At 38.2% G+C, this 22,371-nt stretch overlaps 2 protein-coding genes across 5 annotated transcripts; both read right to left on the bottom strand.

Annotated features, from left to right (window-relative positions):
* Positions 1–128: 128 nt before the first annotated feature.
* Positions 129–13,821, bottom strand: LOC148063542 (lysine-specific demethylase 4A-like). 4 transcript variants are annotated; one of them, XM_087812025.1, is made up of 23 exons: positions 13,672–13,821; positions 12,306–12,467; positions 11,689–11,864; positions 11,481–11,595; positions 11,176–11,369; positions 10,982–11,031; positions 10,816–10,919; positions 10,607–10,744; positions 9,745–9,968; positions 9,510–9,676; positions 8,815–9,380; positions 8,463–8,571; positions 8,145–8,320; positions 7,104–7,299; positions 6,829–6,908; positions 4,807–4,862; positions 3,690–3,798; positions 2,482–2,673; positions 2,224–2,328; positions 1,941–2,108; positions 1,280–1,399; positions 1,080–1,172; positions 129–1,002 (listed from the first exon to the last, which is right to left on the bottom strand). In XM_087812025.1, the coding sequence occupies exons 2-23, from the start codon at positions 12,444–12,446 to the stop codon at positions 865–867; spliced, it is 3,417 nt and encodes a 1,138-aa protein (XP_087668151.1). In that variant the 5' UTR covers positions 12,447–12,467; positions 13,672–13,821; the 3' UTR covers positions 129–864. The 4 variants fall into 4 exon arrangements, with proteins under 4 accessions (XP_087668151.1, XP_087668152.1, XP_087668153.1 ...); XM_087812026.1 differs by having other exon boundaries at positions 13,676–13,819; XM_087812027.1 differs by having other exon boundaries at positions 13,716–13,819.
* Positions 13,822–14,643: 822 nt separating this feature from the next.
* On the bottom strand, positions 14,644–22,240 carry abhd8a (abhydrolase domain containing 8a). Its single transcript, XM_087812035.1, has 5 exons — positions 21,988–22,240; positions 17,890–18,689; positions 17,654–17,824; positions 17,365–17,581; positions 14,644–16,441 (listed from the first exon to the last, which is right to left on the bottom strand). The coding sequence occupies exons 2-5, from the start codon at positions 18,678–18,680 to the stop codon at positions 16,235–16,237; spliced, it is 1,386 nt and encodes a 461-aa protein (XP_087668161.1). The 5' UTR covers positions 18,681–18,689; positions 21,988–22,240; the 3' UTR covers positions 14,644–16,234.
* Between the last annotated feature and the right edge of the window lie 131 nt (positions 22,241–22,371).

The following is a 22,371-nucleotide window of genomic DNA, read 5'->3' as shown; positions in this document are numbered from 1 at the left end:
TCCTCCTTTCAGCAGATAGCATCTACAGGAAGTGGCATAAGTTCAGATACAGCTTTGAAACCCCCCCCTTATTTCCTTGCAGTGTGTGACTCACCAAAACTATCGAACAAATCACTCCACACGACGACTGAGGCACGAAGACTTTATGCAAGGATAGTTTACAAAACAAATGTCGGTTGTACAAAGCCAACCTGTCCCGTCTGAACGTGCCACCACTACACCAAACAGCGAGTGCACCTCCTGAGAAGCAACAAATGGACCTGGTTATTCAAAAATATAGACTACAGCAGGTGCTAGAAAAGTCACTACGTCCAGGTCCAGAGATTTTCTATCCACGTTCTAGTCTTCGGAGACGGGAGGAAGGACTCCCAACTCGATACAAAGGAAACATTAACTTAAGTGCTTTTTGTGTTGACCGTATCAGGATCCGTGCCAGAAAACCTTGTCCTTGTAATAAATATAAATACACCTGAGGTTTTCTACGGATCGTGACAACGTAGCTTTGATCTGAACGCGCATAAATAAATTCAGAAGAACCTTAAAAAGCTGGAGATGATCACCGGCTCGGTGAGTGTAAGGCGGATCAAATCTCACGTCACAGTTGATTTTTGCGATCTTGAATTCAGTGAATAAAAGAGAACACAATAGTGATGACAACTCACTTAAAAGATGACCAGAAGTGATATTATTGTTGTGAAGTCAGTGCTCAGAAGCAATAAATATCCTTGAGATGATCACTGATGGCTTATGAACAAAAAAAGAAGCAGGTAAACCTGATCAGTATTACTTGGACACAGAAAACAGTCCCAGCCGTGGTTTATAAGTTAGTAGCCTGGCAGGCAGGTGGAAGTCCAAATCTGCTCTTTATTCCATGATGGCTCTGTAGATGACCGGCTCGATGTAGTCCTCTCGGTACCGTGAGTTGACCACGCGCTGCCGCTTGGAGGTCTGCTGGACCTCTTTTTGTGTGAAGAGCTCAAAGCGCATGTCAGAAGCCACAGACTGGAAAAAAAAAACACGGGAATGTTTGCATTAGTTTCAGGATTCCAAGCAGAGTCTTGAAGATGAAGTGGTTTTACCATTCTGGACTTGACTCTTTTAGGAAGATCTTCATCCAATGCGTAGATGTCCTCTCGCTTCAAGCTGATCTGGGATCCGTCCTCAAACTCCACCTGAAACCACAAATCATTATCGTCGTCTTTGGATGATCCATCACCGTGACTCTATATCTGTGTGAACTGGATGCAGGACTGGGTTTATGAGGAGACCGAACACCTACCTGGTACATTGGGATGGAGTGTGACGCTACAAATTTCGCGCCGTAGGTCAAACCGTCAGTCCACCGTACTTCCACTGGAGCACCTTTTGCTGGCGGTCCCAGTCGAACACAATCCCGGTTCTGAAAGTTCAGATGAGTATTTTATCCTTACATTTTCTCATGTCTTTGTGTCTCTTTTACGGTCCAAGTACATACAGTAAAGCAAGCCATCATAAACACTCAAGATATGGTTTATTGTCTCTCTTTATGGTCATTTAAACAACATTCCTAAACAAATATTCCTTTTAACATTCTACCATTTTCTTACCCTGCATTTTATATCTTGTGCCACGCTTCACAGTTTTCTTGCATTTATATTACAACTAAGGAAGTTCTTACAATATTTTCAGTGATACATTCGGTTGAAATTATCAACAAAAAAAAAATTATAATTTGATTCAATAATTTGTTAAACTGTAACCTTGAAATTCTTCTCTTTTTTTTATTAATTCGGTATATATTCAACATTTTAGTAAGGAACGTCATAACATTTGACGTTTCAATATCATGACTGCACTGATATACTTCCATTGCAGTTAAGTTTATTTAGTTAGTAGAAAAGATTAACTTTTGATTCAATTTTTTTGCCATTTAAAACTATATAAAAAATTCATAGGCTGACCTGTATGTCTTCTGGGAAGAGGTTGTCGCTGTACGAGCCGTCGTCGAAGACGACCTCGTAGAAGGTGACGGTGCTCAGTTCCGCCACCTCGCTGTGGTAGTAGCGCCCGTTCTTGCATTTGGCGATGACTCGCTGGCGCACCGTCAACTCCCTGGTGGCTTTATTGCCCTGCTTAGACAGAAAGTCTTAAAACCTTATCGCGCACATATAACGTCGGGAAGATAAAAACAACAACAGAGTGGCTGTAAACTTTTAACAGGAATTAAAACAGCTTCTGACAAACCATGCAAGCAGGAACCTGGTGCGTGTGGAGACTCGTGGTTGAATTCCAGTCAGAAACTAATATGTCATTTTGTGAGTAAGGCCCTCCCTCAATTAAGTTTTCAATCTGTTAAACAAAATGTTTGATTTTCAGTATAGCAGCGAGACTTATTTTGAAAAAAGACCAAACATCTTCTTCCAGAGTAACCATGACAACAAGCTCATTCAAAGCTGCACTTAACTCACTAAGGGGGCATGTTCTGGGAATCTGTTATCGTACCTGTGATATGGTGGGAGCTCTGTGTCGGAGACAGGTGATGAAGACCACCAGCGGCCAGTCGTCGGGGTGCATGACGACTCCGGCAGCCAGGGCACAGGTGGGATGAAACGATGTGGGGCAGCGCCCGTGGGAACACTGGACACAGCAACCTTTCACTTCCCTTTTCATCCGCTTCCTGCAGAATACACATTTCTACGAGACAAAAGGCACGAGTGCAGGAGGGGGTGAGGGTTAGGCGGAGAGGTTAGGAATGGAATGGTAAAGGAAAGGAAGTGAAGGGGAAGGATAAAGGACAGGGGAAGTGAGTTAGTGGGACAATGATACAATCAAACGAATTTCTATTGAGAAAAATAAACTAGAAAACAAACATGCTGGCGGGGATTTCCTTTTGATAAATCATAGGAAACAGAGTCACATTTGGAGAGTGAAATATGGCCGTGTCGGACAGACATACACGCCTGTGGTCGTTACACATGTTGACCCAAAAAATAAATAATGTGTTTTTATATATAACAATAATTATTTAATGTAATTATTTAAATAAATCCTAAAGTCAATGAACTGGCAGAAATGATAGATTTTACTTTGAGGGGCCAAACAGTAATAATATGATATATGAAACAGGAAGTCTTTATTCAACATCAATTTGCAGTTGTTAGAAGTCTCTTTATAATTGTACAATATATAAAACGGAGGTTAAGGATATTGACAAACAGAGGTGTCTTTAAAGGACAAGTAATCAACATGAACATTAATCTACTTTGGTTTAGAGCAAACCCTGTGGAGTGCCACATAAATTGGCTTGATGGGCCTTGGTCCTTAAGTTTGAGCGTTGTAAATGATAGATGGCTTAAAGTATCAACATGCCAGGCAACAAAACACAACTAAAAGCTAATGGGGAATATGCATTAACTGTCCTTAAAAAAAAAAAAAGACTGGTTTCAAAGTTAAACAGTGAATTGAAATGGTAATCTGCAACTTATTCTCCTCCATCATATTAGTTATTCATTCACTGACTACACTGTTTACCTACTTTCATGCAAGCCAAGCTAACGTCATGGAAAGCTGTCAAAACCAAACAGGATAACTTTGTTGCAGTTGTTTTTATAAAAAAGATTGATTTTTCTGATCATTAATTTATAAAACAGCCGAATTCAATGTAGAAAACGCGGCAACTTCAACGTAACCGAGGAACAGGCGAGTCTTACCAGCTTGAACCGGGACACTGGGACGGACGAAATGTCGATCGGACTCCTCTCAGTGATGTTGACAAAGCGAGCCTCCATCACAGTGATGGCACACAGCACGTGGACCCACCTTCGACATGGACAAACAGGTCAAGGATTCAGGAGCAACAGTGCAATGAACATGGAGACAAAGCTCAACTTAAATATACATTGTGTGGGCTGTATTTACACAACCTGGGTGGCAAAGGTTATGCGTTTCACCAACGCTTGAGAATAAAAAGTTCAAAAGAAAATAATAACCACATGGAAATAAATTGGCATAAATAAAAAATATGTACGGTTTTGAAATGATTACTTTTTACATTTTCGGCAAGGAAAATACTTCATATGAGGCCTTTTTTCTTTATCTCATTTTGTAAAAACGAGAAAATTTGCGAAACAAAAAATCTATTTAAATTCCGTTACACTATAAACACACGATGAACACTATTGGAAAAAAAACTACATTCCATGTAAACAGAAACTGTTGCACTCTTAAGCCTTTGTGTGTGAATCTAAATTAAGGTGTAGCTCAAACAAAACATGAGTAGTTAAATGTTTAAGACTTTCATTTTTCTGTAACTCTCAATTAAACAAAGCGTGTAAATCCCAAAAGAAATTCAGTATGTGAAAAGCTAAAGCTTGAAAAACAGAAGAAGATACGCAGTAGTGGCACCTTAGTAAAGAAAGGACTTGATTTATAATTTCTATATTTATAAAGAATCACTCAAGTCTCCAAATACCATTAGATACATCAGTTGAGAGAAACTTGTGCCTCCATTTCAGCATTGCCTTGCAGAAAAAACCAGCAGACATTTTCTGTGACTTGCACTCAGCAGTAAATTGTAACCACAGGCCAACACCATAAAACAGGCGGACACACGTGCTACTGCAAGTGTTTGTGTGCGTGTTTGTGCACGTGTGCGTGTGTGTGTGTGTCAGGTCTGCCTTTTAAAAGAGCAGCTAGTGTGAGGCGTTCTATTCACAACACTGGTCAGCATTTTAAAATGTCTTCGTGAATGAGAAACATCCGAACTAAGACAGTTCCGAATAAAGTATAAAAAGGCAAATGTGCTCAATAAAGTCCGTCTGTACATACTTGCCACTGTTGGCTCTCTGTAGAGCTCCACCTCTAAGTGAGCACAGGCAGCAATCCTGAAACACAAGAAAATGTCTGTCAAGAATTTACACATCATCAGTTCTGACATCTTAATTAACAATTGACAAAAATACTTTTATAAATCATTTTAACTGTGGGAGGATTTGAATGCTTAGGTTTAAAGTGGAATGATCACATGTAAGAGGCGAAGCTGGGAAGGAAACTTAGATGATCAATTATTAATGCTGCTTCTAAGTAATTTAGTGGCTTGATAAAGGAAACAATGACAAATATTTTAAACAGTTAAAAGCATAGGCTAAGAACAAAAGACACGTGTGACATGGACGCAATTGTCTGATACAGTCAGATAGTCATAATTTCCATTTCAGCCATTTGTTCGGTTCAAAAACATTAAGCCTTAAAAATAAATAATAATATATTTTTTGGTTGTATAAGGAAAGGGAATTCCATTTAATATGCATTTTTTAAAAAGAGGTTTAAATCTAGTATGAGCATGGGGGGTTTAAACGAAGTAAAGACCATGTGTGAGCCCCGGGCCACTCAACACTGACCTTGACTCTGGAAAAAAAAAGTAATGAAGTGGAATGTAAATGTCACTCGTGTTGATATAATTAGTTTATTCCTGAGGGTTTAACTATAATGCTAACTTTGTTCTCACATTAAGAAGAGGTTTAATTTTATTATCAAATCAAATAGACTCATTATAAGCTTGTGGGTCCCATCCTAAACAAGGTCACCAGTAGGGGAACAAAACTGTGTTCACCTCTAGTCTAATTAACACAAATACAAGGAAAGAATGAGAAATAAGTTTCAAATAATACACATACAATTCTACTTCGGGGTGCATTTAGGATTTGTGTGCTTGTATCTATAGTGCAAATACCTTAAAGTAAATATTTGAGCTGGTTAATCTAAAATAAATTTGTGTATTGATAAAAAACAGCTACATCAACAACTCGGTTACAGTACCTGGTCTTCAATAAATGCTTTCTTTCATTCTTCTTGTATATATCCATATACATACATACATACATACATACATGTAAATATACATTTATGGCTTTAAACCAGAGTTTAAAGTTAAAATATTAAACACCGACAGATGCTTCATATTGCATGTTGCTCCAGGTTGTTTGAGACTGTTAATGCACTTCATTGTTAATTTAAGTTTACATTTTTGTTAATATATTGAGAAGCACTTACTACAAGCACTTTTACATTTGATTAGAGCAAGTACTTGCTCATTCCTTTGCTATTAAAGCCAGAAAAAGTGTTGTTTCTTTAAAATAAACAATATATGGTTGTTACTACACAATCGCAATATATTGTACACAGCCCTAATAAATAAATATATATATATATATATATATATATATATATATATACTATTTCAGTTATATACTATATACATCCTGCTTTTCTCATTTCCGAAAAAACAGCAGACCAGCATAATAACCACCACAGATATGACCACAGGGTAACACTGGTTGATCATGACGTGCCTGCAGACCACAGAGAGCCAAGTGAGTGAAGCACAACAATAATCAGTTGCTACTACTGTTGGTGTATTTATGTCACGGTTGACCTGAGCCAGCACTTTCGATTAGGATTGACCTTGAAATTGAGTCAGTTGACAGGTAATAGGTGCAGATAAGCTGCCAGGATAAATAAGAGAGCGTCCACACCCATGCTAAACCGGTTACTCTTCCAACATCAAGAAGTATGCTTGAGAACTCTTGCTCACAAGAAATTAACATCGTTAAGCGCTTAGTACGAGAAGGATGTACTTGCACTTTGACCTAAGATCTACATTTTAATCTCGATGAAATTAAGTGATACAAAAAAAGTGAGAAATGGGCCAGCATAAGTCGATTTTCTGGAGATAAAGGATGACCAAAACAAAGCCAAAATCCTTCAAAATGTTTGATTAAAAAAAAAAAATAAAAAAAAAACCTTATTCCACGAGTTTTATTTTCAAACCAAAATGATCAAGACACTAACCTCTTCAGTTGCATCAGCTTCACAGCGAGCACACAACCAGTCGTCCAGATCGTCTTCATCTCCAGAGACGCCATAGCAGCCTGACGAGATGGAAGCAGATATTTATTATAACAAGACCCATGGGTTAGTGTTTGTTTATTGTAAATTGGCATAGTTCAAATGCATAAGCATGAAGTACAGTCATTAGAACACCGAGTGCTTTGAAACCATTTGTCAACGATTTACGACAACCATGATAACAACAAACAACAGCAAAGTCAGTGACATTAACTTACTCGCGTGTACACGGACGCAGCACTGAGAACAGCTGACCAGCCTGCTGGTGCCATCCTCTGCGACTCTGGGGTTGGACAGCAGTCCGTCCTTGGATTGAGTGTGAAAACACATCTCCGGGATGAGGGGTTTGGACCAGTGGCGGCCTCCAGGACGGTTCACCAATGTCACACTTGGGCTCCCGGTATTAGATTCAGACTTCAGGAACACGGTGTACAAGCATATCAGAAGATTGCGAAGGGAAAAATCAACATGAAAAATTATCAGATGCGAAATTGCTGTATAATGTATAACACAATCAAGGAAGTCATATTTTAATGGTTGACATGAAATGTAAAATGACAATATAGAATTAAGCTCCCAATTAGAAAGCTCATCTCAAAAGTCTGTATGTCACAGTCGTATCAAAATCTGTTTTGGCTTGTAGAGACCTCTAGTGGATGCAGTGGTGCCCAACAAGTAACACTATCATTCAGCGCCAACAGATGGCAGTGAAGAGACAATACAAAACGGCAAATGTGTATAAAGTGATAGTTCAACCAAAATTCAAACTACACTCATTTTAAACTCACATTCATGTCACCTAAAGCTTGGGATTATTTCACGAGTAATCTTCTTAGATTAGTTATAGGATAAAAATGTATGTCCATTTGAATGAAGCGAATGACGTTCAGGGTTTATCGTTTTTATCTTCTGCCAAAAAGACGCTTAAAGCGGATAAATATCGTGAACGCTTCCAGAGCACATACAGTCTACTATGTACACTGGAAGCACTCATGATATTTACTCACAGTACTGGTTTATATAGCTTTTATTCTTTAAACTTCTTCCACAAACTAGCGTAAATATAGACTTTCCTGAATAATTCTCATTAAAATGAATATACATTTTTGCCTACAACTCTAAAAAGGAACAGATTACTCCAAAAAGACTTAAGGGTGAGTAGAAAATTACTGATTACTTTTGGGTAAACTATCACTTTACCTCTCAGCTAGTCACTTAGTGAAACTTTGCTAAAGCCTTCAAATAAATTAAGTCTCTACCTGATGATGTGCATAGAAGAGTAGACATATCGAGCAGTATGGAGCCTGTTCGCCTACGGTCTTGTTGTAGTTTCTTTCCAGCACTGGGTCGTATGGTCGACACTGCCACATCTGGAACACAGGCTTGGCCCACTCTTCTTTCTCTTCCCAGTGGAACTCAAGATCTAAATCAATCTCTAAGGAAACATAAATAAAAAGGTTAAGAAATTAGAGGCCAAATAATTATTAAATGTATTATTATGATCATTATGTAAATCAAATAGATATTTACAGTTTAATTGCAATAAATATTCATATTCATTATATGCATATATTTACCCTCTTCATCTTCTCTAAACAGAGGGTGATGACGGGGAAGTTGACAGAGCACATCTTTCTGTTGTCGTTTAGCAACCACTGACTTGCAGTAAGACAGCTCTTCTCCCAGCTGATGGAACAACGTCAAAAGAAAAAATAAATAATTTACTGAATACATGCGATTAAATCCTTATATTTCACAAAACTAAATTTCACATTAATGAGGCAAATAAGGCAAAAGGACTAGTACAGAGAAAGAAGAGGTATGAATTCCAACTGGTTATCTAAAAAGTAACTCGCATGGTATTGTCCATATTGAACACAATAAAAAAGCAGCAGTAGTCAAGTAGTTGAATGTATTGAAAGTGAATACCTTTCGTGTACTGCTCTTTGGGGATAGACTTCCGTTGATTTCACCAGAATGGTTTTCAGGTTTCGGACTTTTAGTTGGAGTGACACAAGAAATCAAAGATGCTGGCCTTTCAGGGCTGCTTTTGACAGTGGCTTCCTCTGAGTGGGCTTCTATTGCGGGAAGGATTTGTTCGTAGCTTTGCACGTGAGATAGAGTGGACGCTTTGAACTGAATGTTCTGAGGCTGATGTTCCCGGGCATAGCTGTGCACTTGAAGCTGTAAAGGAGGATGCTGCTGTGGCGTCGACTTTACAGTGGCATAGCTTTGCACCTGAATGGCATCTTTTGAGCTCTTAGTCCGGTGGAAAAGCAAGCTAGCAACACCCATTTTTCTGGAGGCCTGCAATGCCGAGTTGGACTTCATATCTGCCGGCGGATTCCCATTTTGGGTCTGTGTTTGACATACTGGTGGAGTATTAATCTTCATATATGCAGAGTGGTGGCGTCCCATAGGGTTGAGATTCAAGCCTCTTTGAAACGGATTCATCAAAGTGAGTTTTGTTGGCGTGACGACCAATTTTGGTGGACCTGCAAGAACAATAAACCAAGCCTTCATTACCTTAAAATATAACAAAAACATTTACATCTCTTTCTAGGTTTGTTTCTTTGGCAGTATCTTTGGAATTGTGAGTCAATACTAAAAGATTTTGGGCTAACCTTTAGATCTCTTGATGTCTTGTGCTGAGCTTTTCTGAGGCATAAGATTAAGTCTCGGTCGCTTTCCATACTCCATCATATCGTCATCTTCCTCCTCCTTTGGAACAACCTCATCTGGTACCTCAAGACACACTCTGTGCCTTTTAGTTTCAATCCTTTGTGGAACGCTAAAGAGAAATAGAAGCGATATAAGAACAGGAACAAACGAACGGGTACATCAAAGTACATGACCTACCCATTGCGCTCTCCATCGTCCGCACAGATCTCGGTTGTACACAAACTCTTTTTGTTGGAGATTGGAAAAGCCTCTCCTAAGAATTCTTTAGCCTCTGGTGTGGGACGAGAGTGGTCGATTGGAACCGTGTCCTTCCCTGCCAGCCATACACTGTAGCGTTCTGGCTGGAACTTCTTAACAAACACGTCCATGGAGATCTTCACCATGTCTTTACGGCATGTGCACTGTGAAACAAGAATGGGGTATCCAATGATTGACGCACTATTAAGGTTAATTTTCCTTTACAATACACTTTCTAGAATTTGGATTATTGTTTTTGTCTCTTTTGCCTGTTACAAAGTTGGCAGTTCAGATTATGTCTGGCTTCTAGAATACTGATGTCTTTCAATGAATATGTACAAAGACTTTTTTTTTCTTAAATAAGAAAAATGCATCTTAGCCTCGCTGACAACACCAATAGCAGAAAAGCTAAATATTCAGCGACCATTAATAAGTATTTGGCTACGTTGCCGGCAGCAACATTTGATGTACATTTGTATGACAATATCAATATGTAATATACATTCTAAAACTATATGATATAGTTTTTAGAAGCTGTTTAATTTTCCAAACTTCATTTACAATTAAATTACTTAAATCCCATTTGTTTCCCCATTTGATTCCTTCCTTAAAGAATACTAAATATCGATAAATGTCTATATTGAATACATGTCAAAAAAGGTAATATCATCATCCCATGTATAATATATAAATCAATGTGGTTCAAATATATTACGAATTGTAAATCATTTTAACAGTTACCTTGTAGTCCTAAGACAAGTGCTGGTTATCAAGCTAAAGGCTGTTTATCTTTATTACTTACCAACACTGCATGCTTGCCATAGTCAATCCATCTTTCAGTCGCAAAATTGGTTGACTCTGCACAGTTAAATCCGTGATTGAAACCAGCATGGTAGCCATAGGGGAATGTGATCATGAACTCTCCAGCCTCCTGAGTTATCTAGAAGGATAAAGAACCTTTTGTCACAATCTTCTAAAAGAACGTGTGAAAATAAAAAAATGTAATCCTACCTTGTCAAACGGAATGCCATATTTTTTAAGTATTGATGGAGAAATGAGCGTCATTTTGTGCCTCAAAAATGCCTCACAATTTTGAGCACTTCCAGGAAAGAACCCTGCAGAAGAGAGATTTTTGGTTAGGGGAACAACACTTAACATCGCATGCAAGGGAATCTACCTTTTGCGAGACGCTCAAATCTTTTACCATGTTCTGGAGGAATACAGTACCTGCCAGACAACAAATTACAATTTAAACTGAAAGCAACCATGTAAACATATATGTACAATATAATTTGAATATGAAGGATCCAATCAAAGCATCATTCAAATGTGCAAAACAATATGTCAAAAGGCGGAAGGTTGCGTTTATACCATGACTTGGGTTCTCCAAAGTGAAGATAATTGACACTGTAGAGGTCCATGTCTTCAGTGTGCCAGGCAAAGGTTGTCTTCCACATCCCAAAGTATAAATATGGTGTCGTCACACCTTCGATAGTGATGCCACTCTCACTTTCCACAGTATCTAGAATGGTATTCAAATGGCAAATATTCCATTCTTTAACTCCCTGTAAAGGTCAGAGAGCATGCAAATTAGCAATCGAGAGGAGGCATTCAACCATTCACTCACATTATCATTTGTTCAAGAGTAAGATAAAGAACTACAAATTAAAACTTACAGGTTTATACAAGCTTCCATTCACATCTGCACCATATATTGGCGGGTTAAAGGTCACATTCTTCCAATATTTCCTTTCCAGCTCTTCAAAGTCATCATATCGAGGGCTACAGAACCTGTGGCACAAATTTTAGTAAGTCAGTATAAAACATGTCAATGCCAAGTTGAATTACAGATCCAACTTCAAAATTGCGTTATTCAACTCTTACTTGTCGCTGTTTGCAATCTTTCGAAACTCCCTGACAGTCATAGACTTCTTTTGAATATTGTATTGAGTGAAGAGTCCGGACTGGCCAGTCACAACCTGCTGGATTGGAGCTGGTATAACTAGATCATCTATGTCTTCATATGATCCTCTTGGTGACCATTCCTTAGGTGGGACAATCTTTGAAGGAAATAAAAAGAACATGTCATTTTATCCGTTGAACAATAAGCTTTTTTTTCTGTTTAATATATCTTAAAATAATTATATATTAAAACATTTTATCACTATATCATATCAATAGGATGTTGAGTTTTTCCATTATTAAGCACTTCTTTTTGTGTTAAACAAAGAAAACAAAAAACACTCTTACTGGTTTGTATAACTTAACTATTACTGTTAGACTAATTAAAATGGATCTGTTTAGTTATTTTGTTGTCATTAGCATGACCTTTCTCAACTATCATTTAGCTAATGCGATGCATATGTTGACATTTTACAACTTGGCAACAACATCATTGTTCCTCTATGAAGCAAAACATTTACCCAGGAGGTTATTTAAGTCACTTTCTCAAAGTACACTCTGATGTAAGCTGTAGTCGGTATAATAGTAGTGGTACTCACTTTAGCAAGGCCTGCTTTGTGGGCTCCTTGAGACTCAATGTATGCAACATAGCGACTGAAGTTCTTGAATTCCTCCATTGTTGGGTAAAATGTCACGATTCCTTTGGAACCAGAGCCTTGGGAAAGCACTTCGGACGCCATCTCTGGATTTGTGGCCGACTCCTGAAGAACACAGAAATCAGAATCATAAAACATTTATCACAAGACAGCATTGGGATGCTTTGGATACTGTATAAAATAGAATGATATGAATAGATTAAATACATTAGATGAATACAATATAACAAAATAAAATATTTGGTTTTAGTACAATAGTTTATTAAAACTTTTAATCATTTGCATTTAAAAATGTGCCATGTATTTTTGCTCTGATAAATAAAGAAATGATGTCATTCATTAACTTATATATTTTTGATATACAATATATATTTTATCACAGTTACTTTGATAAAGATGTAGTTTTACCTTTTATTAAAACAGGTTCCTACACATTCCTTTCTGATACAAATACCTCTAAGTTTAATAAAAATCTTATACAAAAATGTTAGTGGAACCACTTCGGGAAAGTACTTAAACCAAGTGTCGACTAGTTAATTTTGATAAAATAGAAAATCTTTATAAAAAAAACATTTACGATTTGTCTCATTTAAAATGATCATCTCTACATTTCAAGTTCAATGTCGGAATCATGATGAACATCATTTATCTGCGAAGTCCACACTACCTCGCTGTCTTTGTGTAACTTAACTGTCAATTAACATCTATTTTTATATTTCATACAAATGTAGGCACAGGCTCTCATACTGTAACTGTCGATGACGTTCTCGCATCTGATTGGCGGATCTCGCGTCTCTTTAACTGGGCTCGGCTATGAAGTTAGCTTGTGCGCTAACAAGTTTAAAGTTAACACGAGTAATACCTTTGAACCAGAGGACCCTCGGATCAGAACGGACAGTGACAACGTGCACAGTCGGTTGGCGCGTATTCTACGAGTAGTGTTTGGACAGTCCTTTAGGAAAAATAATTGATATTTTAGACAAATAAGACAATCGAAACTGTCGTGACACCGACTACCTCCCGCGCAGGATAGCGTCCCAGTTACTGTACGTTCTTGAATATGCCTTAAATGGGTTTAAACAAGACTAAACGCCCTTGGATGTTCTTCACTGCGTGACAAACGCGTGCATGCATGAAACCTTTAAGATTCCAATAACGGTTTGTAACGACTTTAATAGAACGGTTAACTCCATAACAGGATGTATGATCCAGGTGATAGACGGCGCCCATGCTAGCGGATTAGCACTTCGCGGTTGAAACTAGCATGGCGCCGTCAAAGAAATGTAATAGAAAAGCTTTCGTCACGTACCTACGCTATCGAGACGATATTGTTGTGATTCCGTTTACACCCACAGTTAGAGAGGAAGGTTCAGCAGAGCGGTTTGTTAGCCCAGGTCACAGTGAGTCTCCTCCATTACTGCTCGTACGCAAGCACACGCACCAGGAATTTGTTTACCACAGCACGCATGGTAGACGTTCAGCCAATCACAAGAGGAGTCTGCTGTCACATGGCGCGTTGTCGGACATGAAATCGTTAGGTTGCCAGTTAATACATTTATAAATTAATAAACATTCAATTTAAAAATTCCTACAAAATATATTTTTAAAGAAATATAAAATCTATTTTCTATTTTTTTTCCTATATTTTAAATTGAAGATTTACATGAGAACGATTTTTCCTTCTTTTCTGTTTTAGAAGTTATTTTTGAGAATCCTCTGATACTTTATCTCCACTTTTTCTACAGCAAATCGAAGCAGATATTGTGAAGAACAAAAAATGCTGAAAAATAAATAAAATAATATCAAAACTTTAACGCTTCCATGTACACATATTTACAAAACAGCTTTCTGTTTGATGAAAATCGGACATTTGGCTCTTTTTCTGCCAGTAGATTTTAATTTGTATCTCAATTGACTTATTACTTCTTATTAAGAAGTGGATCCAGTGATGTTTTCACTTATTCTTCATAATTTCTTCAATACCTGATCTTATCTAAACCTTATCCCTTGTGCTGTCTCAGGGTCAAGGTGAACGACCTCCACCACTGCATATGTATTTAAGGAAGCCACGGAGGTCGTTCATCTTGACCCAGAGAAAACACAAGCGATATCAAAAACACAATTATCTTCGGGAAGAATACAAAATAATTCTCTTTAGGTAACACCTAAAGAGAACACAATAAAGGGATTCTGATTCTGATTCTGATTCACCTATATACCATACAGTCCTAAATTTTACTTTTTATTTGAATCACTCAATATAATCAATAGCAGAGACACATTTGAAGACTGAATATTTTATTTCCGGGCCTGGAAAGGCACATTCACATACAGAATGCAACTGGTTTATATAGGGTACAAGGTCATATGCAATTGCAGTGCATATATATGATGAATAAATTCCACAATTACATGAACACATTTTGTTTACCACAAAACATATAGCACAGAGGAGCGCTGACAGTTTGTACACTTTAAGCAGAGGAGGGAATACATGTGCACCCTGTGGTCCAAACAGTGTTACTGACCTTTGACACCAAAAGTTACACTTGAGCAGCACATGAGATTTTAAATTCCATGACATTTTTTAGTGTTATTAGTCCTAGATTTATTTCCCAACATATTTCCTATTAATATTGTTCAGAAAATATGCATATATATCATAAGATCTGCATTGTAAGTATGTTTTTTTTATCATCGATCTTCCGTACTGAACATCAGCCAAACAAAATGTCACCCTCCATGACACAATACAATAATGCACTATTCAACAGTGAAGCACTGTCTCAGCCCATATAATCCGGGGCTCTGTCTCCTCACAGTCCCACTGTGGGACAATCAAACACCCATAAATGAATGTCTTTTTTTTTTTAAAACAAGCTCCTTCTTCAGCTCTTTTTCTTTCATTTTACCCATCTACAGAACGATTGTGTTGTATCCACCAACATAAAGACACATATACTATGGAACAGAAATTAGGGAAATATATTTTAAAGTGAAAATTATATTCACATTTCAATAATTATTTACGTATTTGGTCAATTCTTTCCATTTTTTATTTTAGTCTTTACTCATGCAATGTCACAGTATCTGTCTTTAGGATCACTAGGAATGTAAAAGAGTAAGGTTTAACAAAGTTAAGCTTTGGAAATGTAGTTTAACTTTTCTCTGCTTTTACATTTTTAATCATTTAGATTTTCTTTTTTGTAATCCAGGAATTAATTAGTTGTTTGTATAGCAAAATACAAAAGCTATTAACTTTTGTTTTATCAAAGGTAATGATTGTAAAATCACAATTACAGCCAAATTAAGTTAATAAGCTTTATAATTATATTATAAATTCTGTGCATTTTATTATCCGTGAATGTAGATCACAATGACTTCTGTATTGACTTCTTATCAAATACAAACATATGTTTGATTTTTTCCTTACACTGTGGCAGTTAAATAAGTATTTATTTTTATATATATCTTTGTATCGGATTTTGCTATTAGTATGAGGCAAAAATAAGTTTATTCCATTTAAAAAATACACTCTTTGCAACACTTAACATCGACGTGGCGGGACGGAGGTTAAAGACGTCAACTCTGCACCTTAACGTTTGACAATATAGTTCACAAATGGACTGTCCCTGTAATTTCCAGTTATTGTGTGGCGAAACGTCTCTTAATGAAGAGGATAGCAGAATTCTACTTTGCATCCGATCGTCATCTGTAGGCCGAGGTGAGTCCAACTCTTTCCTGGCGCAGCTTAAGACGTGGCTCTGTAGCTAACAGCTCACAGCCTTGCAGCAGCCTTAAGACAAAGATTCAACTGCCGAAGAAACGGCCCATCTTTTGAATTTCACCAAATACAAACCACTCTTGATTGATTATTTTTCTCCATTCTTCTTGTTTTTCAATGTCTGAAGTGAGTCGGCTGTGGCTGTAATTGTCTGTTCTTGTGCGCTGTTTTTACTGGACATGTCGGGCTCCCACAGGAAGAACTCATGGAGAAGAGTGTTGACCGTTTCAGGACACTCCATCATCACCATGTGACTGCCTTCGTCGATCACTTTCAAGAATCCGAACAGGAGGATCTGAATAAAGAGACAGAAAAAGCAACTTAATAATGTTGCACGGTGAAATTATAAAAACATTAGAGCGGCCCTTACATAAGATTGTTTCTCATTTTGCCTAATCACAAGTCTCACGTTAACTTTTCCTCTGAAACTTCAACTGACAACCAAATGACTTTACGACTCTGGGTCTTATCGTCAGTTGCATTTATTTCCATAATGCCGGAAATACTGAGAAGACTATTTAAAGATTCCAGGAACAGAAAACCGCATCAACATGAAGAAGGTATAAAGTTCTCCCCCGTCTGAAATCTGTCAGAACGAGAGGTTACGAGAGCGGACGTCATTATGATGTAACAATAGGCTTCACTCCTCCTGCAGCAGCGAGGAACGCCTTTCTTTATACAACAAGTCTCCTGGAGGTGGAGACTTCCTGGATTTATGAAGCTGCGTGACAAACATTGATGTTTGACCAATCACAGCAGAGTGGGCGTGGTTATGGTAAAGATTTTAGCTTGAGAAAAACAAAATGTTCTCAGTGGGCGGGGCTTAAGCGCATTTTATAATGTAAATATTTCAATTAAAAGAGAGTTTTCTACAAACAGACACATACTGATGATACAATATTGTCCAACATCTATTTAAGAGACACTTCAACACATTAGTTGACCCTTAACAAGTTTACTTCTCCGTCAATGCTTGTCCCAATATTTTTTTTATTATCCTGGTTTCCTGCAAAGAAAAGGGAACATATCCCCTGAGATGCAACTCCCCAATGTGGGATGAATAAAGCTATATCAATTAAACTTAACTCCTCTGTCAGCCATCTTGCTTTTCATTTTAAAGCTTATTATTTCACTCACAACAGCTGCCCAGTGGGCAGAAGTATATAGTGGACACTGTGCATGAAAGGGTTTTTGAGGACTACATCAAGATATCATTACCTCTGCCATCCTCAGGTCTTCGTCCACCGGCACAAACTTGTCACACATGCCATGAACCAGAAGGATGGGCACTGTGAGCTCAGCATGGTAGACCTCATCTCCCTCTGGCCAGTACTGACCGCTCATCATGGCCCGCAGTACAAATGGAGACACGTTGAAGGCGTTGCCCTGCTTCAGAAGCTGCTTCTCTTTGGCACCCTGGTGGGCGAATCCAGCTCTGATGACATTAAAAAAAAAGGAAGGATTTTAATTCAAGTTCCAAACTTCTGTTGTAATCCGAAGGTCTTACTTGAGGAAGCTCCAGGCCAAACAGGGCGACAGACAGTGGAGCACACAAGAAGGGAGCTGGAAGATGGAGCAGAGGCTCGGCTCCAGGGCAGTGGGGCCTCCTCCGTTGATCATCACTACTTTGTGCACCAGATCGGGATACTCGTGGGCGAGGAACGTACAAAACGAGACTCTGCGGAGGACAAAAGACGGTCAGGTATCGGTGCTACGATGAGAACATCTGACTCCATTACTCACCCATACGAGTGTCCGATGAGAATGTTACGTTTGCGGGCGTATCTCTTAAAGATGGCACGCAGGTCCTCGGCCAGGGCGTAGAACGTATACGCCGCCGCGATCTGAGGGGCGATGCTGGCCCCGTGTCCCGCTAAATCCGGTGCGATGACCTCGTAGCCCAAGCGGGAGAAGAAGTCCAGCTGGCTGCCCCAAATGTCCAGCGAGCCGCCGACGCCGTGGATGAAGAACAACGCCACGTCCGAGTGCGTCCCTTTGCAGCTGGAGATCACCCTCTTAGAGTCGATCATCAACGTGCGTTTGGGTTTCCGACGCCGGCGACGAGGAGGCGGAGCCGGTTTCTGCTCTCCTTGAGAAGGAGGAACTGGAGGTGGAACGGGTTTGGGATCTGGTGAAGTGGCGATGTCTTTGTAGTCGGCCAGCTCCACCTCCACGGTGCTGCAGGGTTCCAGATCTCCGTCCTGGCACTGAAGGATCTCAGAGTGCAACACATCGCCCAGATTCTCGATCACCAGTTGGCCGTTACGGTAGACCGTGATCTTCCTCTTGCAGTGGACGCTGCTGGAGTCCACAGGAGGACCATCAGTGCCCGAGTCCGCCTTGTCCACGGCCTTCTCCTCCGTGATGGTCGGCTGACGCTCCGGGAGGATGTGCCTCACTCTCAAGACTCGTCCAGGTTTCACCTCCACAAACTTGAAGCCATTCGAGGGTTCCGATGACTCCAGCGGCAAAACAAGATTGGCAGACTTCCCGGTGAGACAGCAGAGGATCCCATCGGTGATGCTGGTCAGCATGGCGCTTCCCTGCAACATCGCCACGGAAACACGAGATTTAAAGCCTTAAAAAAAATGATGTGATCATGGATGAAAACAAAACAGAGGGATGAAGAATGACGGTTAGTGAGGGAGTGTTGACAAAGGAAAGTTTGTTAGATTTCTTTTCCCATATGTTTTCTTTTGTGATAATTGCTTGTCAACAGAACAAAAATGGGGAAAAATCAGATTAAAATAACATTGTTATAGTTCTCTTATGTTATATATTTGAATAAAAAATATATATATTACTGAATAATATGCAGTAGAACATTTATTTTAGCATTTAACCGTTGTGGCACAGTTGCATTTGTTGGTACCCTTTCTACTAGCATTTATTTTATCTTCATTATAAGCATATGATGAGGCTCTTGAGTAATATTAAAATCTTCAACTCGATCCAACTACTCGATACTTGATACTGTTTTTTATACCACAAGGATACAATTCTTTTTTAAAGAAATAGTTTTATTTAACAAGAGAAATGCAAAAATAACCTATGATACAACATGTAACAATAAATAGAACCATATGTTACATGAGTATAATATTAAAACAGATGTGCAGAAATAAACTGCATTAGAATAACAACTTTTGATATTTTGGAAAAGAGTATCTGGAGACAACATTTAAGTATCAGATCTTTTGTGACTTTACGCCTTAGGAAATGTAGGCTACCACATTTCCTAAAACCCAGATAAACTTATTAAATTAAGTTGTTCATGATTTATTGGCACCTATAAACAACGCGATCTTGATATGAACCCGATTAAATCATAATGTAGTAGACAAGTTAAATCTCAACTGACTTATATATTTTAATTCTAAAAGCATTGATCTCATGTAACTACACAATTCTCGTCACTTTTAATTCAAAACAAAACAGAAGATTTGGGGTTTTCCTGACACCTGTTTAAATGCGGCTAAATGCTGTGAGAATAAAATACAAAACTTACCAGTATATCTTCACAGAAGTTCACCTCAGTATTTTACTGTCCTAAACCTAATAATAAATCTGCTTCGTGCTCGCAGCATGCAGACATATTTATATTGTTTCCCAGTGATGCAGACAGAATGTATTAATAGCAACCATCAGTCATCAGAATGACTCTGTGGAAAAGTCTACATGTCTGGCAAACAAATGATTTTATTGTCATTTAAAATATATTGTTTTAAAACAGCTTTTGTGTATTTTTTTATTTCAGCCTAAAGTACAAACCGTCCCAAGTAAACCTCTGCAGCATCACTGCAGTGTTTTATAGTTTTGATTACAGAGTTGCACCTGAACTATTGAGGGATTATTGCTGTTATGTAAAAGCTGCATGTTTGATTCAAATGAATACATCTGTATATAAACTGGTAGTTCTTAGCAAGATGGACATGACAAGGAAAAAAATAGGAATTTATTAAAACAAATATATTCCTATGGGATGGACTTAATAATAATGTGGGATGAGTAACCAGTTAAAAAGTGGAGATTCCAACGGACAACGACACATTTATCTAATGGGGGGTTTGTCTGAATGAATTGAAGGAGTTATATCACAACAACATAGTAAACAGAAGAACGGCATCTTTGTGTGAACCTCAAACCCACATCTTCTGGTACTGACAAATAGTACAACTATTGTGGAAAAAAAGATACACAACATTGGCCCAAAAATGCTGCACAACAAGATCCCTTTGTGACTGCTTTACTGTAAGTGGACAGTTGTCAGGTTGTTTACACAAAACAATTAAAATATGTTACAAAACTGGTAAACTCCATTAATATAACCTCATCATTTATTTGTTTAATTTATTACCTTCACTTGAATTTTTCAATTAATTTTTACAAGAGTTAAATGTCAATATCACATTGAACTCAAATAATGTTAGGTAGTACTAATAATTAATACAATTTTAAATGTAATTAAAATGTGTTTAATACATTGATTTAATTCCGTTTTTAAATCAAGTTAGTGTTTACTTTGATACTTAGATACTATAGACTATTTTTAGCTTTAGCTTTTGAGTGACACCCCAGACAGATCATCAACAAAAACAACACACACACAAATCCTGATGGTGAACTTGGCGCAAGTGTGCATGCCTACTCCCATCAGTATGTGTGAATGGTTGAATTTCCCCTCGCGGGACTAATAAGGGATTCTAAAAAAAAAAAAAAAAAAAAAAAAACACACACACGCACACACACACATACGCACACGCACACACAGAAACAATTTAAGGTATTTTAAGATAAAATACGTTTTTGGACGAAGGGAAGAATTTGGATACATCATGTTTTGCTATGATATGTCTTGCTATTTACTACTATTACTACTATTTTAAAACTTAACTTCAAAAGCACTCAGAGAGCGCAGACCTCTGACGACCTCTGAGTCCGTCATTCATTTTTAAACAATATTTCTGTTTAAATTTTACAAAGTGACATTTGAAAATCAGTTCCGTTTACTGTTATGTTCTGTATTTGATGCATCATAAGTCTTGTTTTTTGGTGAGAATATTGAAGATACTCTGTTCTTCTGAATTATGTAATACAGCCACAATTGTATTGACTGCCCAGACATTCAAATGGTGCAGCTGAGTGAACAGCTCCACATCTCTGCAGCCAAGCAAAGCAAATGTATCGATCGACCCACGTGAGCAATTAGAACTTCCCTGAGCTTCTCTCTCGTACACAAACACATGACGTGCTGGGATTCCCTGTCATTCAAATGTGACTATGAGAGTCAAAACCAGACCTTTTGTTATGACTAACCTCTTGACCTACAATCAATAAACACAGTTTATCATGGTGCAGCTTAGACCACCATCTTGGTTGAGTCGAGCTGAATGACTATTACTCGTCTGTGTTTGTGTCTGTGTTGCAGAAGATGTAGGTTGAGGGGTGGAACAGGGTTTGTACACAGAGTGCTGCTCTACATTTGCAAACACGCACTACCATTGACGCAGTCTGCTGAGAATTTAACAACAAAAATACAAATATAATCAGCAAAGAAATAAAAACATATTATTGCTTGAATAATATAAACATAATAATAAACATAAGGGTGCCACAAAAATAACTGGTATTAAAGTGTAATAAATAAATGATGTAATTGAAATATTAAGATAAATAAACCTGCAAAAATGAAGATGAAAACGAGGTCATGATGCCAATAATCATTTAGTTGCGCAGATGATGATGATGATGATGATGATGATGATGGAGCCATCGTTGTTTATATAATTCATAATACATGTGCAAAAACAGAGCAGCATGCAATAAAATAAGAAGTCTTACCTGCAGAACTACTGCTGATGTTGGAGATCAATAGTCAATAAATCGAGGATCCGCAACTCCAAATTGAGGGAAATGTTGCATTTGTCGCAACACTTGTGCGTGGAGCTTGCTATGCTGCTGATCTAGATCCCTAAATGTGCTATGGAGGAAAATATATATCCAGCATGCATACAAGTATGCGAATTACATTCCAGTAAATCAGCCATATCTGTGAGCAGCGGTGCTGTTTTCCTCTCCTCCAGCATCCACTGCGCAGCAGGCCGGACCCCGCCCAGCCCCGCTGCAGCCCGACTGACTGACAGCTCTAGCGGCCAATCAAAAGAAGGCATCGTGAGCGAAAGCCAATCAGAAAAGGCCTTCCCTGTCTCTGTCTGTTGCTAAGGC

Source organism: Callionymus lyra, chromosome 16, assembly GCF_982586985.1.
Source record: "Callionymus lyra chromosome 16, fCalLyr1.hap1.1, whole genome shotgun sequence".
In the NCBI taxonomy this organism is placed as follows: Eukaryota; Metazoa; Chordata; class Actinopteri; order Syngnathiformes; family Callionymidae; genus Callionymus; species Callionymus lyra.
Note: the sequence above shows the minus strand (reverse complement) of the source record. Positions and strands in the feature narration are given on the sequence as shown.

What these genes read in the sequence shown, in the direction of transcription:
- LOC148063542 (XM_087812025.1), bottom strand. Translation starts at nt 12,446, where the DNA reads ATGGCGTCCGAAGTGCTTTCCCAAGGCTCTGGTTCCAAAGGAATCGTG. An exon ending in CAAAGAGCAGTACACGAAAG is followed by an intron (nt 8,572 to 8,814) that starts GTATTCACTTTC and finishes TTGTTCCATCAG; the next exon opens with CTGGGAGAAGAGCTGTCTTA. An exon ending in ACTCCATCCCAATGTACCAG is followed by an intron (nt 1,173 to 1,279) that starts GTAGGTGTTCGG and finishes TTGTGGTTTCAG; the next exon opens with GTGGAGTTTGAGGACGGATC.
- abhd8a (XM_087812035.1), bottom strand. Translation starts at nt 18,680, where the DNA reads ATGCTGACCAGCATCACCGATGGGATCCTCTGCTGTCTCACCGGGAAG. An exon ending in CTCATCGGACACTCGTATGG is followed by an intron (nt 17,825 to 17,889) that starts GTGAGTAATGGA and finishes TGTCCTCCGCAG; the next exon opens with AGTCTCGTTTTGTACGTTCC. An exon ending in TTGGCCTGGAGCTTCCTCAA is followed by an intron (nt 17,582 to 17,653) that starts GTAAGACCTTCG and finishes TAATGTCATCAG; the next exon opens with AGCTGGATTCGCCCACCAGG.